At 37.0% G+C, this 21,774-nt stretch overlaps 2 protein-coding genes across 2 annotated transcripts; both read left to right on the forward strand.

The window, feature by feature from the left end:
• The first annotated feature begins 8,168 nt into the window (after positions 1-8,168).
• Positions 8,169-12,230, forward strand: LOC108981439. The gene is made up of 6 exons (XM_018952613.2): positions 8,169-8,310; positions 9,709-9,920; positions 10,018-10,297; positions 10,521-11,501; positions 11,551-11,948; positions 12,024-12,230. Exons 1-6 carry the CDS (start codon positions 8,169-8,171, stop codon positions 12,228-12,230), a joined length of 2,220 nt encoding a protein of 739 aa, XP_018808158.2.
• A 2,583-nt stretch (positions 12,231-14,813) lies between these two features.
• LOC108981437 (protein DMR6-LIKE OXYGENASE 2-like) lies at positions 14,814-16,692 on the forward strand. Its single transcript, XM_018952608.2, has 4 exons — positions 14,814-15,128; positions 15,241-15,488; positions 15,639-15,960; positions 16,047-16,692. The coding sequence occupies exons 1-4, from the start codon at positions 14,907-14,909 to the stop codon at positions 16,293-16,295; spliced, it is 1,041 nt and encodes a 346-aa protein (XP_018808153.1). The 5' UTR covers positions 14,814-14,906; the 3' UTR covers positions 16,296-16,692.
• Positions 16,693-21,774: the final 5,082 nt, after the last annotated feature.

Genomic DNA, 21,774 nt, shown 5'->3' on the forward strand with positions numbered 1-21,774 from the left:
TATGAAAAATTTTTTATGTAAAAGATAAGTTAAAAAAAATACATGCCAGAATCAGTGGAGCTCCCAGCGGAGTCCCAAGCAGTGTTTTAAATTTCATACTGTACTGGCTGGTACGGTCGAAATTTTTCGTTTCGATCGTCCGGTCGGTACAGGTACTATATCTGTTCCATACCGGCCGTACCGGCCATACCGGATTAAATTTCGGCCTGTACCGGCCTATATTTCGGTCGATACCGGCCGATATTTCGACCTGTGTGTTTTTTTTTTCATTTTTTTAAACTACAAATTTATTTTTAATTCAGATTAGATTATTTATAATTTTTATATATATGTATTTATATATAATTTATTTATATATAGATTATTATATTTAGAATATAATTTATATATATTTATATATATAATTTATTTATATATCGACTATTTCAAAATATTATTTCAAAACGCTATTCTAAAATAGGACTAATATCAAAATATTTTATTTCAATACTATCGAGTCTGATTCGATATTTAAAACATTGTTCCTAAGAGGTCGGATATTTAAAACATTGTTCCTAAGAGGTCGCTCTAGCATTGTCCGTGGCGGAAAATCTCGGTACATGCCACATGGTAGTCCCCGCCTATAGAGACTTTCGAATGAAGTAGTAACAGCTAATGTGGCTGTGTAGACAGCCACGCCACCTTGCTGTTTTTAATGATGACACTTAGGACAGCCCATCAATCAATTTGGGACCCAGTCTGTCTGTCTCTCGCATACTGTCTGATGCATTTGCGCACACGTATGTCCGTCTCTCGCCTTTCAAGATCGTGCTACACCGAGAGATACTCTCGAGGGATGCTTTTGGACTCTTACCTGAATTGAGTTGTGTTAATTTTTTTTATAAATAATAATAAATTAAGATGGTTAAATAAGTTTAATAGATTTTATTAATTTAAAATATACTTAAATATTAAAATAAGTGTAGATATATTTTTAAGAAATTATAAAATAAATAAATCTCACCATTATTTAATACTATTCACCTAAGAAAAATCAAAATAATTTACTCTTCCAATACCATGTATAGCAAAGAAAAAAATTTTGTATTTACATGTCCTGCAGCCATTCGCGCAAACAAAAATAATGGTCAAAGACTCAAAACGTGGAGTTGGAGCAGCCGTTGCTTTTTCTTTTTTTTTTTCATTTTCATAGTATTTACAATTCCGTTTTCTTTAAGTTTTTTTTTTCATATTACTTTTTCTTTAATTTTTTTATCCGTTTCCTTTCATTTATTTTTTTACAGAAATCACTGATAGATGAAGTCAACAATCTTTGCAAAGTCAAGAATGGGTTACGTCGGTCTACAGTATAAAACAAGTTGAATGCTTTTACGGATGTAAACTCAGCTCAAAGTATATTTGGATGACACATGAGGTTTCAAAGTGAACTGAGCTGAACTACTTTTAACATCTAAATGAATCCGGCCTAGTTTATTTTTATAGATAAAATAAGATGAGATAAGGAGATATAAAAATTAAAAATTAAATAAAATATTATTATAATATATTTTTTAATATTAATTTTATTTTAAGATTTAAAAATTATTTATTTTATTTTGTGTGAAAATTTAAAAAAATTATAATTATTAGATGAGATTAAATGAAAATAATTGTGAAAACAAAAACCTTAAAGTTATTTTGTTTATTTTTTTTTTACATATTTTTTCTATATTTTTAAATATTTTTTAAAAAGAAATCCGCTTTCGATAGCATTCTTCAGAGCACATAGCATTATTCCTTATTCAAACTTGTATAGTATTAATATTCTTCGATTCCATTTTTTTTTTTTTTCAAACTTGTATAGTATTAATATTCTTCGATTCCATATTTTTTTTTAATTTTTGATATGTTCGTATTTCACATTTTCTCTTCACTAAAAAATAAAATTACCAATTTCTCTCCATTAAAATCTAAAGGAATTGATGGTAGACTCATCGTTAGACATAAAGCGATGGAATTTAGTATTGTTTATCCGAGTTTCAATTTGGGAATTTGGGTTTCAAAATCGGGCTGGAACCCAGACCGGATTAGCACGGGTCAAACTGGGGCCGTAACCCAGATTGAAACCGATTTTTAAAAAACCAGAACTCAGGTTAGTTTTTTTTTTTCTTTAACCAAAGGCTACATGTTATGAATATTTTTTTATAAAAAAAATGTTGATGCAGCATTCAAATTCTATTTATTTAATTTTTAAAATGAAAGTCTATATGTTCCTTGACTACCAATAAAAAGCCTTGTGGAAAAGAGAAGTGAGTAAAAAAAAAAAAAAAAACCATAAATGGATATTCATTAGACATAATATGTATTTTCCTTTTGATTTTCTATTCATTTAGTTGCTAGAAAAGAATAAAAAAGAAGAAACATCAAAACATTCAAATTGAAAATAAAAAAAAGAGATACCAGATTGTCAACCTGGATTTCGAGTTTTAAACCCAGTACTTGGATCGGGTGTACTTGAATTTTTCTATGTAGGTACTAGTCTAAATTTGTTTCGAATCGAAATCCAGTTATCCGAGTTCTTGAACCGGCCGAGAAAAAACCCAATTCGGATGAATATGCCTAATAGAATTAATTATCCAACATCCCAATATGTAGTACGGGTTCTATGGTTCTATCATACCATATCATACGATTTTGCTGTACATCAGATATCTCAATTTTTAAAACTGATATATATAAATATCTATTATTTTGTCCAATTAGATTATTCCATAGATAAAAACCATCATGCAGATATTTATTTATGTTTTTTTAAACCAAACCATATCTTGTAAATATTATATATATATTTTTTTAATTTTTTTTTTTATAAAAGAGACGAGGTCATATGATGATGACCTCCTCCCACTACTATATTAAAAAAGACCTCACTTGTGGTGGAGGAAAACCTTAACAACTAAACAAACCAAAACATACTACATTGGAAGTTCCTTAACCACCTACAAACCAAATAAAACTAACAAAATCTTAATGCCGGTAAGCCCGCCTTTTCTACATGATAAATCCCTTTTAAGTGTGTTGGCAATTCCACCGAGTTTCTCCAACAAGATAAGCTGCCAGCGGCACCCAACTTAGCTAGGCTATCAGCCAAACCATTGCATTCTCTATAAATGTGCTGCACTGTGTACCTTGTTGAACTTAACAATTGCATTATCTCCTCCCAAAAATCTTCTAGGTACCAAATACCACAATTTCTTTTCCGCAGCCAATTGACTAAAATGTTTGAGTCCATTTCCACTTCAACAAATTGTAGCCCCATATCTCTGCAATGCCGAAGCCCATGCAGTAAAGAAATTAATTCAGCATTATTGTTTGTACCTTCAGGAATTTGCTGCGCATATGCCAGCCTGAGGTCCCCTTTGTCATCCCGTATTACTCCACCTATACCCGATCTTCCTGGATTACCCAGACTGCATCCATCCGTGTTGAGCTTGAACCAGCCAACTCTCGGTTTCTTCCAGCCAACCAGTTTTACTTCTTTCCTTGTCTTGTGTTTAATGGGAACCCCGAGATCCAACAGAACTGCATCATCAACATTGTTCCATTTTTTTGCTGCTTTGAGTTTTAATCCAACCCAGGAGATCCAGTAGATAATTATTCTCCAAAGAGTCTCTTTCGGAATATCCAGCCCTTCCATCTTTTTTTTACATCTCCATAGCCAAATCTGCCAAGTGACAATTGAAGGTATTAAACCAATCAACATCCCCCGAGCAGAGCATTTTTTTGCTCTGTTTAACCACCATCCTACTCTCTGTTTCCAAGAAACGGAATGAACAAACACCATGCCCAACTGATTCGAGACCTTTCTCCATACATACTGCGCCACTTCTCCTCTTGACAGCACATGATCCATGTCTTCATAGGCTCCAGCTTCACAGCAGACACATTTTGATACAATTGGAATCGCCTCTTTTCTCAGATTGTCATCAACTGGAAGCCCCTCATGAGTAGCTTGCCACATGGTCATTGAAATGTTCTTTGGTAGACACGAGTTCCAGATCCAATTAAAACCTGGAATTTCTGGTGCCCTTTTTCTCGTCTTTTCCCAGGCATTTTTCACTGAAAATTTTCCATCTGGATTACCCATCCAGATCAATTTGTCCGGGCCTTGTCTGCAATTTCCCAACTGCATCAGTACTTCCAAGGCTTTTTCCCTTCCCAGTAATTCTGTTAGTAATTCCTCATTCCACCCAAAAGCCAACTTACACTCTTTTATTGATAACCTCGGCATTGGTATATTCATACCAGGAACTCCCAATGGCTCCAACGAGGACCATTTATCCCACCACAGGGACACATCCCCATCCATAACACGCCATCTAGAGTGTTGTAATACCTCCGGAATACTTCTCATCACCATACGCCAAAACCCCGAACCCCTCCTTGGATTAACCAAGGAAATATGGCTGTCTTTAATATATTTGGCTCGAAAAAAGGAGGACCATAATGATTTATCCGCGAGCACTTTCCAAGCTAACTTCATGTTTAAAGATTTTTGAACTTCACTTAAACATCTCAGCCCAACTCCTCCCTCCTCCAAAGGTTTACAAATTTTTTCCCAAGCTACCCATTTTTTTTTCCTTCCCATTTTCCATACCCCATAAGAAAGTATTGAACGCACGATTCATTGACACTATAGTAACCTTGGGTATAGGAATCACCGACAGCAAATGGACTGGGAAACTAGAAAGTACATGCCTAAGCAAAATTAATCTCGCCCCTTTAGATAGCAACCGAGCCTTCCACCCTTCTATCAAACTCTTAATTTTACCCAACAACTCCTCCAAATGTCTATTTAGTAATCTACCAGAGACAATTGGAACTCCTAAATATTTAAAGGGAAACGTACCTTGCCCAAACCCCGTAGTTCTTAGGCTGGAACGCCTTCTTGTCCTTGTAATATGCTTCGAGAAGTAAATCGCCGATTTTTGTTTATTCACTACTTGCCCCGACCAATCTCCATATTTTTTCAGACAATCCATAATTGTTTTAACTCCTTTTTTCGCCCCATTAGCAAAAATAACCATGTCATCTGCATATAGAAGGTGTGAAATCAACGGCGCTCCCCTCGGATGTGATAACCTTCCAATCATCCCATTTAGAAATTTTTCTTTTAAGAGTCTTGAAAAAATTTCTTCCACTAGAATGAACAAAATTGGGGATAAGGGATCTCCTTGCCGCAACCCCCTTCCCCCTTTATAATATCCCTTTACCGTACCATTCATCACCACCGAAAACCATACTTTCGTTACACATTGTTTTACCAATTCCCGAAACTGAGATGAGAACCCGAAAGCATCCAATACCTGTAAAAGGAACTCCCAGCTAATGCTATCATAAGCTTTTGCAAAATCCACCTTTATCATTACATTACCTCCTCTGACTTTTTTATTCAGGCTTTGAATCAATTCCTGTGTTAGGCTGATATTTTCCAGTATACTTCTACCGGGTATAAAGGCACCTTGTTCTTGAGAGATTTTATTGGTCAGAATCGGCACTAATCTTCTCACTAGCAATTTTGAGCATACTTTATAAATTACCGAGCACAAGCTAATTGGTCTGAACTTTTCAAAACTTGTAGGGTTGGAAACCTTCGAGATCAAAGCTAGATAAGTTGAGGAGTAAAACCTGGGTAATTCACTCCCTCTGAAAAAATCCCACACTGCTTCCACCACATCCCCCTCGATTAACCACCAACAACTTTTATAAAAACCCGACGTAAAACCATCCGGACCAGGTGAGCTATCTACTGGAATCGAAAAAACTGTCTCCTTGATATCTTGGATTGAAGGGAGCGCACACAGACTGCTATTTTCCTGCTCTGAGATTTCTTTTTTTATCCAAGGTGACAAATCCGGACAAGGCCTGCAATTTCTAGCGCCCATGAAATCAGAAAAATACTTCACTGCTTCTTCATGTACAGCTTCAGGGGAACAAATTCTACGTCCGTCCTCTAGAGTCATATCTCGGATCCAATTACTACCTTTGTTTTTTAGACTACGAAAAAAATGAGCATTAACATCCCCTACCTCAACCCACCTTTGTTTAGCAATCTGTGACAGTCTCAGTTCCTCCCTACGTGTCCACTCTGCCAGCTCCAATTTTGCTGCCAACAAAGCCGAATCAACCTCCTCAGATCCGTCCACTTGAAGTCTGGAGTCCAAATCAACTATCTCCTTTTCCAACTGGTCGATATGTGTATGTGTCCAACCAAAAACATTTACATTCCATTGTTTGAGCGCCACCCTCAGCTTTTTTAATTTACATGCCAACTTCCACAGCCCAGTCCCAATTGCTTCTTCCTCCCATACTGTTTTAACACAATTAAAAACATCTTCGTGTCTCGTCCACATTTCCTGGAATCTGAAAGGCGATGGGCCGTATCGTGTCATTATATATATATATATATATTCATATATCAACTTAAAATAAACTATAATAAATTAAATAGATTAAGAATATAAAAATGATATTTACAATCTTAGGATGTGTAAATTTTGTATATTTAAATTGAAAAAAGTGAATAAATATGATAACTACATAAAAAAATGAGTGCTGCTACTCTGTCGCATGAGTAGCACAGCTCATTTTGACCGCTAGTTCAAATTTATTATTATTTTTTTATCATTTTAAAACATTTTTTAAAAATATAAAAAAAATATCAATATACTAATATTCACTTTTTAACTATTAAGTAAAAAAAATTAAAAAAAAATATGAGTTGTCAAAATGAATGGGCAAATGAAGTGGGCATAGTAACATTTTTTTTAAAAAAATTATTTTTTCAATAATAAATTTCTTTTTTTTTTTTTTATAAATATTTGTGATTATTTTAAATTTATATCTAGGATTGTACTTAGGCACCGTTATTAACAAGTGACAACCGGGTTGGAAATGAAGTTGAGTGCCTTCTTTTCTCTCTGAGAATAGTAAGGTGGTTCCCTTCCTTTGGCAAGGTGTTTAGTCTCTCCTTGCAGAGAGTGTAGTTTTAGAAAGCTATGGAGGTGGAAGAGATAATTATGTCAAAACAGTGGAAAAAACTTAATCTAACTGATGAAGAAAGTGCAATTTTTCATGCTTCTACGGAACAAGAGTACGAAATTCATGGAAAACATTGTATTATTGGCAAAGTGCTGACTGAAAAAGGATTAAATAATGAAGCTTTTAGGAAAACTATGGCCCAAGTTTGGAGACTGGAGGGGTGGGTAAGGTTTAAGGAGTTGGGGGATCAACAATTCCTTATTGAATTTCAATTTCTTCTTGATAAAGATAAGGTGCTAAGTGGGAGGCCTTGGTTATTTGATAAAAAGTTACTGACAGTACAAGAAGTGGATGATTCTGATGTTCTTAATTCTATACAATTCAAATTTGAACCTTTTTGGGTCCAATTATACAATATGCCTCTAGCAGCCATGTCTGAGGAATTGGGGAATCAATTTGGTGCAACTCTTGGACATGTTATCAAGGTAGATGTTGAATCCGATGGTTCAGCATAGGGAAGATGTCTTAGAGTGAGAGTAGCTATTGATATCCATAAGCCCTTACTGAGAGGTTGTTGGTTGAGTCTTAATGGGCATCACTACTGGATCTCTTTCAAGTATGAGAGATTACAATCTTTTTGTTTCAACTGTGGTATATTATTTCATCAAGGGAAGGGTTGTTATAGGCCAATGACTGAACATATGAGAGAAAGAGTGTACAAACAGCAATTTGGTCCTTGGCTTCGAGCACAACCAATGAACACAAATATTTTTGATCTAAGAAAGTATGGTGGTGCAATAGATTCTAATTAGTTTCAGTGGAGGCATGAGATAGAGGCCAGTGGTGGAAAAGGGGATGAGGCTAAGGCAGACATGTTTGAAGTGATGGGGGGTTCTAAGGAGGAAATGAAAGAGTCTTCACAAAAGCAGGTTGTCAAACATGAGGATTCAGTGAGGAAGGGGGTACAGTTGGCTGCTGAGAGAGGAAATATGGACAAAATAGGAATCCAAGATTCCAATCCTATTGATAGCAACTATAAAGGCAGTAGGGGGTGGAATAGATAACTTGCAACAAGTAGAGGACAATAAAGGAAGCTCTTTTTTTTTAAGGAGACAGATGAGTTAATACATGACAGTCATGAGGGCAATATGGAAATGGAAGTTTCTCATCCAGCTTTGTCTACCTTCACCATATCTCGAGACTATGAGGATTCAGATAATATAAATCCTGTTTTGAAAGGGACTTTTTCTAAAGGGTCCACGTGGAAGAGAAGAGCCAGGGCACCAAAAGGTAACTATCCAATGGATTTTGAAATTGAGCCTCAAAGCAGAAATAAGAGAGATGGGAATACACAACTGTGTGATCTGGTTATAACTAGAAAAAAACAGAAAATTGGTGAAGTGTTGGAAAACTGCAGTTTTGAAACTGGGTTGGTGGAGGCTACTGTGCAGCTCCACCAACAGCAATGATAGGCCTGAGTTGGAATTGTAGAGGGCTTGGGAACCCTTGTATAGTTCGAGAACTTCAGCTTTGGGTGAAGTCTAATTGTCCCAAGGTGGTTTTTCTTATGGAAACTAAGTGTGGAAGGAAGAAAGTAGAAGAAGTAAGAAACTTAGTGGGGTTTGATAGAAGTTTTGTAGTTGACAGTAGAGGCTTGAGTGGAGGGCTAGCTTTTTTGTGGAATAATACTGATGATATTTATTTAAATACTTATTCTCAAAACCATATATCTTTGTCTGTTAAAAGAGAGGACACCAATGAAGACATGTTGATTACTGGGTTCTATGGTCACCCTTCTACCTCATAAAGGGAGAGTACTTGGCAGTTATTGACATTGATTAAGCCTAACTCAGATAAATCTTGGATCTGCTTTGTGGATTTTAATGAAGTGATTCAAGGAGGCAGTGGCTTCTAGTGGCCTGAGTGATTTAGGGTATGAGGGGACTAAATTTACTTAGAATAATGGCAGGGAGGGAGCCTATTTCACTAAGGAAAGATTGGATCGAGTTTTTGGTAATGTCACATGGATTAAACAATTTATAGATCCTTGGGTAGCTGCTCCTCCAGCACACTCTTCAGACCATTGTCCTTTAGTGTTTTCCATGGGAAATGGAAGGGAATGGAGTAGAAATGAAGGAGGTGGCAGAACAAATATCTTTAGATACTAGGCAAGTTGGGATTTAAGGGAAGACTGCAATGGAACCATTCACAATTGTTGGTCTCAGATTGATTCATTGGAGGGATATCATTTGAGGGGTGTACACAACAAACTTCTAATTTGTAGGGACTCTTTAGTTCAGTGGAAAAAACATTCTCTTGATAAACATAGGAGACAGGCCCAGGACAAAATCAAATTGCTTTCTAATCTGCAGAATGCTAATACTGGTGACCTGACCAAGGAAGTGAAACAAGTGCAAAAGGAACTGGACATTCAATTAGAAGAAGACAATGTAAGGTGGAGGCAAAGGGCACAACAAACATGGCTCAGAATGGGAGACTGAAACACCAAATTTTTCCATAGAGTTGCGGATCAGAGAAGAGGAACTAATGAAATCCATAATATTGTGAAGGAAGATGGCAGTGTGGTTTGTAGCAGGAAAGACACTTCAGATACTTTCAAAATACATTATAATAATATGTTTTCTACCTCTCAACCATATAAGATTTCTGAGCGCTTGTTGTATGTAGAGAAGAGGGTGGATGAGTATATGAACAATCTATTATCAAAGGTATTCACTGCTTCTGAGGTAAAGACTGCTTTATTTCAGATGAAACCATTAGGTTCCCCTGGTCCTGATGGATTCCCAGCTGTGTTTTACCAAAATCATTGGGATATAGTGGGAGTAGATGTCACTCGAGCTGTTCTAGAGATCCTAAATTCTACTGGTGACATGTCATGCGTAAATCAGACTTTATATAGTACTAATACCCAAGGTGAAAAAGGCTCAAGTAGTGTATGATTTCAGACCTATTTCATTATGCAATGTTATCTACAAGCTTATTTCTAAAGTATTAGCCAACAGACTTAAGCTTATATTGCCTCAGATCATATCTCCTACTCAAAGTGCCTTTGTATCTGGTAGATTAATTCTTGATAATGTGATTGTGGCTTTTGTGGCTATGCATTCCATGAGTTGTAAAATCAAGGGGCTGCAAGGCTATATGTCTTTGAAGCTTGATATGAGCAAAGCATACGATAGGGTGGAATGGAGTTTTTTGAGAGCAGCTATGGATAAGATGGGTTTCAGCTCTAGATGGATTGACTTGGTGATGAGGTGTATTTCTATTGTTTCTTATTCTATACTCATCAATAGTGTTCCTCAATCATGGTTTCAACCCACAAGGGGACTGAGGCAGGGAGACCCCTTGTCTCCTTATCTTTTTATCCTTGTATCAGAAGTCTTGAGTTATCTTTTATACCAAGCTTTAGCTTCTAAGCATATTCATGGGTTCCACTTTGGCAGAAGCAATTTAAGTATTAACCATTTGTTGTTTTGCAGATGATAGTTTACTCTTTTGTCGTGCAAATGGTGCAGATGATAGTTTACTCTTTTGTCGTGCAAATGGTGTAGAGTGGGTTAAGCTAATTCATCTTCTTGATTTGTATGAAAAGGGCTCTGGACAGAAACTCAACAAAGATAAAACTTCAATCTTTTTTAGTGCTAACACCAGGAGGGAAACTAGAGATTACATCATTTCCATGGCTGGACTTAGAGCTACCTCAAGTTATGAGAAACATCTTGGATTGCCTGTTCTTATAGGCAGGTCAAGAATACAAGCTTTTAAAGGGATCCTGGATAGAGTCAGGGCTAGAATGAGTAATTGGAAGAATAAGCTACTATCTCAAGCTGGAAAAGAGGTCTTGCTCAAGGCTATCATTCAAGCACTTCCGACCTACTGTATGAGAGTTTTTAAACTGTCCAAGGCTCTTATCAGTGAACTTAATAGAGTCATGCATAATTTCTGGTGGGGACAACAAGAAAGGGAGAGGAAGACACATTGGGTTTCTTGGCATCAAATGGGAAAAGCAAAATCAATAGGAGGGTTGGGATTCAGAGAATTTGAAAGTTTTAACAATGCTCTATTAGCTAAGCAAGCTTTGAGAATTATACAAAAGCCACTCTCTTTGGCATCTCAGGTCCTTAAAATGAAATACTTTCCTACTACAAAATTCTTGAAGGCAAAGGTAGGTGGCACTCCCTCTTTCATCTGGAGAAGCATTTATTCAGCTAGACACTTGATTGAAAAGGGATCCATTTGGAGAATTGGTAATGGCCAGAGTACTCTCATTTGGCAGGACAGGTGGTTGCCCATTCCCTCTAGTTCTAAAGTCCAATCTGTTTCACATATTCTGCCTAGGGATGCCAAGGTGGCTTCTATTATCAACCATACTCTGAAAGAATGGAAGAAGGACTTGGTTAAGGAGATGTTTGGAGAAGCTGAAGCTGATACTATCAATAAGATACCAATCAATTCCACTGGTGTGAGGATAAATTAATTTGGTTAGGAACCAAAGATGGAGTCTTTCAGTGAAGAGTGCATACCATTTACAAAAGGAGCTAAATGCAGTAAGGTATGGTCAGTCCTCTTCTGCTGTTAATAAGAAAATTGAGTGGATTAACTGTTGGAATTTTCAAATTCCAAATGCTGTGAAGACCTTTTTGTGGCGAGCTTGTCTTGAGTCTTTACCTACAAGGTTTAATCTGGCTAAGAAGCAAATCTGTGAATCCTCGAAGTGCCCTATTTGTTTGAGTGAGATTGAAACTGTGATCCATATTTTGCGAAATTGCCCATCTGCTATGGATGTTTGGAGTCAAGGTCAATTTGGTTTGCAGAAAAGATTTATCAGACCTGAAAATTTTGGTGAATTACTTGAGGCACTAATCTCAACCTGTGATCAATATACTATTGAATTATTTGCTTTAACTGTAAGGAACATTTGGCATAGGAGGAATCTATTTATTTTTTAGAATTCTTTTACTCATCCCTCTGAATTGATGCAGACAGCCAAGAAATATTTAAAAGAATTCAAAGATGCTCAACCCAAGATTAATACATCTTCTCGAGGGATGATAGAAGAGGATTGGCTCTGGAATCCTCCTCCTCTAGGTGTTACTAAGATCAATTGGGATGCAGGATTGAATGCAGGACAAGGCAGAGCTGGTTTTATCCTTTACTTGCAGAAGCTCAAGGTGCTTTGTATGCTGTAGATCTAGCTATAGAATTGGGATGTAGCTCAATTATTCTGGAGGGTGATTCTCTTTCGAATGTCAAATGTTTAGAGCAACCAGTGGTTAGATGGGATCGGGTGGGGATGATTATGAATGACACTAGGATTAAACTTTCAGGTTTAGTGAGTTGGGAAGTTTTATTTGTTAAAAGAGCTGCTAATGTTTATACTCATCAACTAGCAAAAGCTGCACTATCAATACCTGAGGATGTAGTTACCTTGGTTGTTAGTCCAGAAATTTTGCATTCTGTAAACGTTTGCTAGCTGGTGTTTAATGAAGTTTATATTTTTCTGAAAAAAAAAAAAAAAGTGTCAGCCATGCCCGATTTACGTACCATTTGGCCGTGTCTTTGTAGCCGCTTCCCTGTTAGTCGACCACATGTTTGGTGCACCATTTTCTGAATCCGTTTCAAAACGCTCTTTCGGTGGAAAAGCCAATTTTAAAACGTACCAACGTAAAAAAATTATACTTTTGATGAGAAAATTAAGTTTCATACTATTTCCTAGCAAGTTACAGCTTAATTAGGGGCTGTCCTTCAAGATGAATGAATAGTCATGGAAATCATTATAAATATTAAAACTCTTTTTCTCAAATAATATAAAATTTGGTTCTATTTAAAATTTTAAAGTTTATAATTAAAGATAGATAGATACAAAAAATGAATTTTATTTAAACATAATGTTATTCAAAAAATTCATTCGAATAATCATAAATATTGCAGTGATCCACTTTATATATCTATTATTTTTAAATAGTAAAATTTGGATAAGAAGTCATATCAACTCATCATTATAATTTTTTTTAAAAATTTTAACATAAAATATAATAAATAATTTAAAATTTTTAAATTTTAAAATAATAATATTAAAAAATAATATTTTAATAATATTTTATCATTTAACTCAATTCAACATTCAAACACAATTTTAAAAGATTTTCCTACGCGCCAAGATGATCGATGGTAAAAGAAAGGTACGTAATAATCTTTAACAAAATATGTGTTATGAAAAATAAAATTCGAGCTATATACGAACCGACCTATGCTATCACGGCCGCCTCTCATTTCCAGCTCTGAGTGGGGGACCATGATTTAATGGTTATCTAACTCATTTATTTCTGGCTGAATGACGTTTGGATGGTGATGTCAGTACGATGACCTCATAAAATGTCAACTTCGCGTTTCATGTGCACCATGACCTCATATTTTTCTATCGTTAGTCGATCGGTTTTCTATTGATTTCGGAATCTGGCGGCCAGTTCGCGTCAATAATGGCTGGTGTGGTCGGTTTTTATACAGTCATAATATATAACAAAAAAAATCTATTCAACCTCTTACTATTCATACAACCTCTATGCTCTACATTATTTTTAATTTTTATTATTTTTTTATTAAATATTTATTATATAAATAATGAATAAAAAATTTAAAATAATTTAAAAAGAATAAACTCAAAAAAAAATTTAAAAAAATATTAAAAATTTAAAAAATTTAAAAAAATGTAGAGTGTGGAGTGTGATGGAGATTATGTAACAAAGCTCAAAGCCTGGCTTTGAGTCCGCAATCAATGAGTCTGATTATTGGTATATCTGCCGTCTTAATTTCTAAACATTAGTATGAGGTGTATAAAAAGAATTATAAAATTATAAAAATTTAATGTTGGATATAGTTTTAACGTTCTGTGTATTATTTTTAGAAAAAAGTAGAGTCCGTTAGTTATTAAAAAATAATTTTTTACACTTAAATTTTAAATCTAATTAACCACTTTTTTTTTTTTTTTTTTTTTTAAAAAAAGATGCGAACTTTACATATTATAAAACTATAAATATGATTTTTCAATAAAGAAATCTCGATTTCCCATTCAATGCAGCTTATAGTTGTCTTCTTGCGTAAGCAGATATATGGTACGTCAGCTAGCAAATTCTCACTTGTCTTAAAATTATCAAAAGGTAGGTGTATATACTGATTTCTCTTCCAATCTGCACGAGTGGTTGATGTTTCGTTGAATTTTAAATGCCTCTTAACGATCAGTACCATGTGTTTCCTACGAGAAATCGTTGCCTCTAATGACGTATATGTATATATAAAAGAAAAAATTTATTTATCATCTCAATTTTTATCATCTTCTCATAATTATTTTAAAATATGATATTAAAAAATAAATTTATAAATAAAATATAATAAATAATTTACAATCACTTAATACCACATCATAAAAACAAAAAAATGATAATAGAAATTAAAGTGATAATACCATCACTCCGCACGTAGTTATTAGCAATAGCTCATCCACTCAGAAGGACATCATCATCATGACATGCATGCCGCATAAAATTAAAAAAAAAAAAAAAACAGTCACGATGATATGCATGTAGAGAATAACGCTAGATGTAGTTTTTAATTTTTTTTTTGATTATTAAAAAATAATTTTTTATGAAAATTTTAAATTTAACTATTTAAAAAAAAATAAAAATACTAGAGACTTCCACATTGAAATTACAATATGATTTCTCATATAGTTAAAGTCTTACGTGGGTGCGTGATGTCATGAAGTGTTGCGTCATTTTGCCATGTTCGTGTATAAATAGAGTGGACACCAACTCATATTCCTCATAATACAAGCAGTTCGCGGGTTTTGCTAGCTCGCAATTGCATTAATGGACACCACTAAGCTCCTGCTGACCGACCTCGCACCAACTGTGAGCCATGTTCCCTCAAATTACATTCGACCCATTTCCGACCGGCCAAATCTCTCCGAGGTTCAGATATCTGATCAGGGCTTCATTCCTCTCATCGATCTCCGAGGCTTGGAGGGCCCCAATCGTAAGGATATTATCAAACAGATTGGCCAGGCATGTCAACATGATGGTTTCTTTCAGGTACCCAGAATTATGTTTGTATAATCCATTGTTTGATCATAAAAATTTATATTTTTCGTGATTTATGAACTTTTTTTCTTACGTTTTATTGCATGCAATGCGTTGACCTCAGGTTAAAAATCATGGAATACCAGTGACAACTATTAGTAAAATCCTGGGCATAGCAAGAGAGTTTTTCCGATTGCCAGAGAGCGAGAGGTTGAAGAATTACTCCGACGACCCTTCCAAAACCACCAGGCTTTCCACTAGTTTCAACGTTAAGACAGAAAAAGTTTCCAACTGGAGAGATTTCTTAAGACTCCATTGCTATCCTCTCGAGGACTATGTGCACGAATGGCCTTCATATCCTCCATCCTTTAGGTGGGTTAGAGCTAGGATTCATATCCTCCATTGCTATCCTCTGGAGTTTTCTGCTTAAATTGAAAGTTTTAAAGAGCAATTGACATAAAAAGTGAAAAGTTAATCGATTATTTTGATCAAAAGTGGTTAATTGAGTTGTTTTTTGTGTAGGGAGGACGTGGCTGAGTACTGCACCAGTATCAGAGGGTTAGTGCTAAGACTTCTCGAGGCCATATCCGAGAGCTTAGGCCTGCAAAGAGACTACATTGAGAAGGCATTGGGGAAGCAAGCCCAACACATGGCATTGAATTACTATCCACCCTGTCCGCAGCCAGAGCTTACTTATGGTTTGCCTGGCCATACTGATCCTAATTTAATAACAATTCTTCTTCAGGATGATGTTCCTGGATTGCAGGTTTTAAGAAATGGCAAATGGATTGCTGTCAATCCTATTCCAAATACCTTCATTATCAACATTGGAGACCAAATGCAGGTAGAAGAATTAGTATGTTTTCTATGAGAAATAAAGTCATGATTCCTAAAGTTGCATAAGATTCTAAGGTTTCCTTTTGTAATCAGGTGATTAGCAATGATCAACACAAGAGCGTGCTGCATCGAGCCGTTGTGAACTGCAACAAGGAGAGAATATCCATTCCAACATTCTACTGTCCATCTCCAGCTGCTGTGATTGGACCTGCTAAGGAGCTGATCAACGATGATCAGCCAGCAGTGTATAAAAACTTTACCTATGGGGAGTACTATGAGAAGTTTTGGAACAGAGGCCTTGCAACTGAATGCTGTTTGGACATGTTCAGAGTGTCTAGCTAGTGCTTGAGCTATTATAATGCCTCTGAGATGCTGCTAAGCAACGTGTTATGAAGCCCACGAAGATGGGCCAAGAAGGAAGGAGTGGGCTGAAATTGGAAGAGAACATGGGCCAACGAATCTGAAGAAATGAAGAAATAAAACACAGTGTTTTGCGTAGTAGTCGATTGTTATGCATTTTATCATTCACTAGTTTACCATTTTATTTACAGTTGTAGATGGACACGTGTAAGGCATCTGTTAGTAAAGTTAGTTACTGGCAGAGAATATAGGGGAGGTAAAAAACGGGTGTGAGTTTTAACGAATATTTTGAACAATTTTCCTGAGGGAATTTATCTGGAGGAATGTGTGCCTCGAACAGAACTGTGATTCTACTTTTATCAACTTTCCATTTCTATCATCTTCTCCAATGCTCATCTTTTCAAATATCCATTAATATACAGTCCAATCCATTATCTCCTACTACTACAAGCTACATTATAGTGGTATCAAGTCTCCGATTCTGTACCAAAAATTAGCCACACATTACCATCGCCCATTCAAATTACCATCATTTCCGCATACAACCATTTATGACTGACAATACTAGATTCAAACATCAAGATGTGCTGCAACGGCAGGAAGCTCAAGAAACTCGAATGCAAGCCCAAGAGGAGAGGATGCATGTAATGAGTGCATACATAGCTCAACTAACTCAAATGGTCAAGATATTAGTCACAAACCAGACTGCACAAGTGGTTCACCGTGACACACATAACCAGCATGACAGAGAGTTCTAGGACTTCAGGTGCGAAGGACAGAGGGGGGGTCAAATCCAGAAACTGGATTTTCCTTACTTTGATGGCCCCAATCCAACAGGTTGGATTTTCAAAACTTCACACTATTTTGAATACCATCAAACACCTCCTGCACGAAGATTGTTAATGACTTCATATCACATGGAAGTGGATGCATTAATATGGTATCAAAATGCAGCAGAAACAACATAGTTTAATAATTGGGAAACTTTTTCTATAGCCTTATTGCTTAAGTTTGGACCCACAGCCTATGACGACCCCATGGAAGCCCTCACCCTCTTTAAACAAGTGTCTACTGTTGTCACCTATAAGGATCAATTTGAAGCCCTCTCAAATAGACTTAAAGGACTCATTGAACATACAAACTGATTATTTTCTCAATGGGTTGAAGGATGAAATTCGTCTTCTCGTTCGAATGTTCAACCCCTTAAGCCTAAATGTTGCCTTTGGGCTTGCCAAAATACAAGAGGAGTACATGGCTAGTTCAAAAAAATTAGTGAGAAGTTGGATGGACAAAAACACCACTCCAGCCAACTCGGGGTCAGGCTTTAGCCACTTTCCTAATCGATTTCAAGGAGCTGGACAGAGACCTTTCATGCCAATGAGAGAAATCCCCTAATCTCAAATGGATGAAAAAATGAAGAAGGGCCTATGCTACCATTGTGAAGAAAAATGGAACCCTAATCACTTGTGCAAAGCCCCAAAGGTGTATGTATTGCAAGGATGTGATGAAGAAAGGGAAGATAAAGGTGAGGAAGCTTATTTTGATTCACATGAGATGCAAGAAGGCCAACAAGGAGAGAATAAAGTAGAAATATCCCTCAATGCAATCACAGGGACTCCCAATCCTAATACCATGCGAATTTGTGGCTCTATTGGTGAGGAGATGGTGCTGTTGTTGGTGGATTCAAGAACCACACACAACTTCCTGAATCCTTCTATTGCAAGGAAGGCAAAGCTGCAAATGGATACCACTCAAAAGCTCAAGGTGCACGTGGCCAATGACGAGTTAGTCACAAGTGAAGAGCCATGTACATCTACATCACTCAGATTACAAGGTAACCAGTTTACTACTTCCTTTTGCTTGTTAACTTTGGGTGGTTGTGATGTTGTGTTAGGCATACAATGGTTGGAAATTTTGGGAAATATAACTTGGAACTTTTCCAAGTTAGTTATGCAATTTCTGTGGCAAAACAGATTGGTGGAGTTGAAGGGTCTTCATTTGGGTAGACCATCATTTGGGGAAGGAAAGGGAGTAATGTTAAATAGTATGAATGGGCCCAAATGAGTCTTTATCCAATGTTCTACTGTACACCCCACAACCACCACCAACCTAGACCCAAACACAACTCCAAACAGCCAGCTAATCATGTTATTACAGCGGTTTAAAAATGTTTTTGCAGAACCTATGGGCTTACCACCCAAGAGAACCCATGACTACAAAATCGCACTAAAAGATGGAACCCAACCTATCTCCACAAGACCATACCGATACCCATTCTACCAAAAAACTAAGATAGAAAAAATTGTCACTGACTTACTCAAGTCAGGGATGATTAGACCCACTTCTAGCCCTTTTTCCTCACCAGTTTTACTAGTCCGAAAGGCTTATAGAAGTTGATGCCTATGTGTAGACTATAGGGCCCTAAATCAAGAGACGGTGAAGGATAAGTTTCCTATCCCCGTCATTGATGAGTTGCTGGATGAGTTTTATGGCTCTGTGGTTTTTTCTAAAATGGATCTAAGGTCTAGGTACCATCAAATCAAAGTGGTTCCTGAGGATGTTCACAAAACTGCCTTTGTCACCCATGAAGGGCACCACGAGTTTTTGGTGATGCCCTTTGGGCTCACCAACGCCCTCTCCACCTTCCAAGGATTAATGAATGAACTTTTTAGACCATTTTTGAGGAGGTTTGTGCTGTTTTTTTTTACGACATCTTGGTGCATAGCCAAAGTGTGGAGGATCATGTGGGGCATGTGAGACAAGTGTAGATTGGACGTTCTAGCTAAAAATAAGCTCTATGCTAAACTGTCCAAGTGCAGTTTTGGGATTCAGGAAGTGGAATACTTAGGACACATGGTGTCAAGTGAAGGGGTTAAAGCTGACCCAAACAAGGTAGCTTCAATGATAGAGTGGCCTATTCCTACCAACTTAAAGGCCTTGAGGGGCTTTTTGGGCCTAACGGGGTATTACCGTAAGTTTATAAGGCACTATGGGCTTATAACTGACCCTTTGACAACCCTTTTAAAAAAGAATGCATTCACTTGGAATGCCACAGCTCAGCAAGCTTTTCAGCAATTGAAGGGGGCTGTATAGGAGCAGTATTGAGTGCAATGCGAGTGGGTGTGGTATAGGAGCAGTACTCATACAGGCTGGACAGCCCAACTCCTATTTCAGTAAGGTCTTGAAAGGCAAGGCTTTGGCCCTATCCACTTACGAGAGAGAGTTATTGGCTCTTGTCATGGCTGTACAAAGATGGAGGCCCTACTTATTAGGTCAATCATTCATTGTAAAAACTGACCAGCAGGCTTTAAAATACTTACTAGAATAGCCCGCCTTTAACTAAAAGTTATTGGCAGTCCAAGATAGAGCTACCTAAGAGTTATACAGTCTAGCAGGGGCTGGTCTTAAAGAAGGGGAGGTTTGTGATCAACCCTAGCTCCCTTTTTAAAGCCAAAGTATTGCAGTTTATACACAGGAACCCAGAGGCAGGCCATTCGGGGTTTCTAAAAATGTATCAAAGAGCAAAGAAGAATTTTTTTATGGCATGAGATGAAGAAGGATATTAAGGAGCTTATAAGAAACTGTGAAGTATGCCAAGTCAACAAACATGAAAACCTCTACCCAGTGGGACTTTTGCAACCTTTTCCCATTCCAAACCAAGCTTGGGAAGAGATATCTATAGACTTTGTGGAGGGTCTTCCTACTTCTCAAGGGGTTAATTTGATCCTACTTGTTGTGGATAGGCTGACTAAGTATGGCCATTTCATGGCTGTGGCACACCCCTATACAAATGTCGGAGTAATTCAGATTTTCTTAAGAGAAGTATTTAAATTACATGGATTTCCTAAGATAATTCTCTCAGACAAGGATCCCATTTTTCTTAGTACCTTCTGGAAAACCTTGTTATCACTGCAAGGTACTTCTCTAAGCTATAGCTCAGCTTATCACCTGCAGAGTGACGGGCAAACAAAGGTCCTTAACAAGGCATTAGAAGGTTACCTAAGGTGTTTTGTGGGCTTTAAACCAAGGCAGTGGTCTCAATGGCTTCCCCTTGCCGAATGGTGGTAAAACACATCGTACCACACATCGGCAAAGATGCCACCTTTTGACGCCCTCTATAGCTACCCTTCAGCACGGCTCGTTACATACATCCTAGGAACATCACAAAACGACGCAACAGATAAAATGTTGACTGACAGAGAATAGATCAAGCGCCTACTCAAAGAAAATCTCAACTTTTCACAACAGAGAATGAATAAATTTGCATATCAGAGTAGAACAGAGAGGGAGTTTCAAATAGGAGATTGGGTATACCTCCGTTTACAATCATATCGGCAGAAGATAGTGGTTGCAAGGCAAAACTTGAAACTTTCTCCTAAGTTTTACGGACCTTTCAAGGTGGTGCAGCGCCTTGGTGCAGTGGCCTACCGCCTGAAGTTGACACTGGAGTCCAAAATCCACTCAGTCTTCCACATTTCGTTTCTTAAGCAAAAACTGGGCACTCAGATCCAAGCTATGCCGTCGCTCCCTCCAATCAACAACGCCGGTGAGGCACAGCCCAAACCCGAGATGGTGGTAGAACATCGTATGCGCCGACACGGAGACAAAGCCCAGACTATGGTCTTGGTGAAATGGGTGGGACTTTCGGAGGAAGAGAACTCTTGGGAGTCTCTAAGGAGGCTTCAAGAATGTTATCCCCACCTGGTGGGCCAGGTTCTCTAAAGGGGATGGATTTGTTATGAAGCCCACAAAGATGGGCCAAGAAGGAAGGAGTGGGCTGAAATTGGAAGAGAACATGGGCCAACGAATCTGAAGAAATGAAGAAATAAAACACAGTGTTTTGCATAGTAGTCGATTGTTATGCATTTTATCATTCACTAGTTTACCATTTTATTTACATCTGTAGATGGACACGTGTAAGGCATCTGTTAGTAAAGTTAGTTACTGGCAGAGAATATAGGGGAGGTAAAAAACGGGTGTGAGTTTTAACGAATATTTTGAACAATTTTCCTGAGGGAATTTATCTGGAGGAAGGTGTGCCTCGAACAGAACTGTGATTCTACTTTTATCAACTTTCCATTTCTATCATCTTCTCCAATGCTCATCTTTTCCAATATCCATTAATATACAGTCCAATTCATTATCTCCTACTACTACAAGCTACGTCACAACATGTGTTGTTCTGGGCGCAGACATGTTTCTTGACATGTTCAATCATTGTCGATCGAGCAATAAAAATCGATGTAAAGTTGATCTTCGAACAATTCTGAACTGCCTTTTTTATGATGTAATCACAGTATTCCTCCATATTGCTCCTTTATAACTAATGAATGGTATTAATAAAATTAGGTATTTTTTTTTAAATGACAATTTTGGACTAACTGGAATAATATTGTACCTACTGGAAATATCAGTCAATTATATTCATGATCACCACCATTAACCTTACAAATTTCCCGAG

This window comes from Juglans regia, chromosome 9, assembly GCF_001411555.2.
Source record: "Juglans regia cultivar Chandler chromosome 9, Walnut 2.0, whole genome shotgun sequence".
NCBI lineage: Eukaryota > Viridiplantae > Streptophyta > Magnoliopsida > Fagales > Juglandaceae > Juglans > Juglans regia.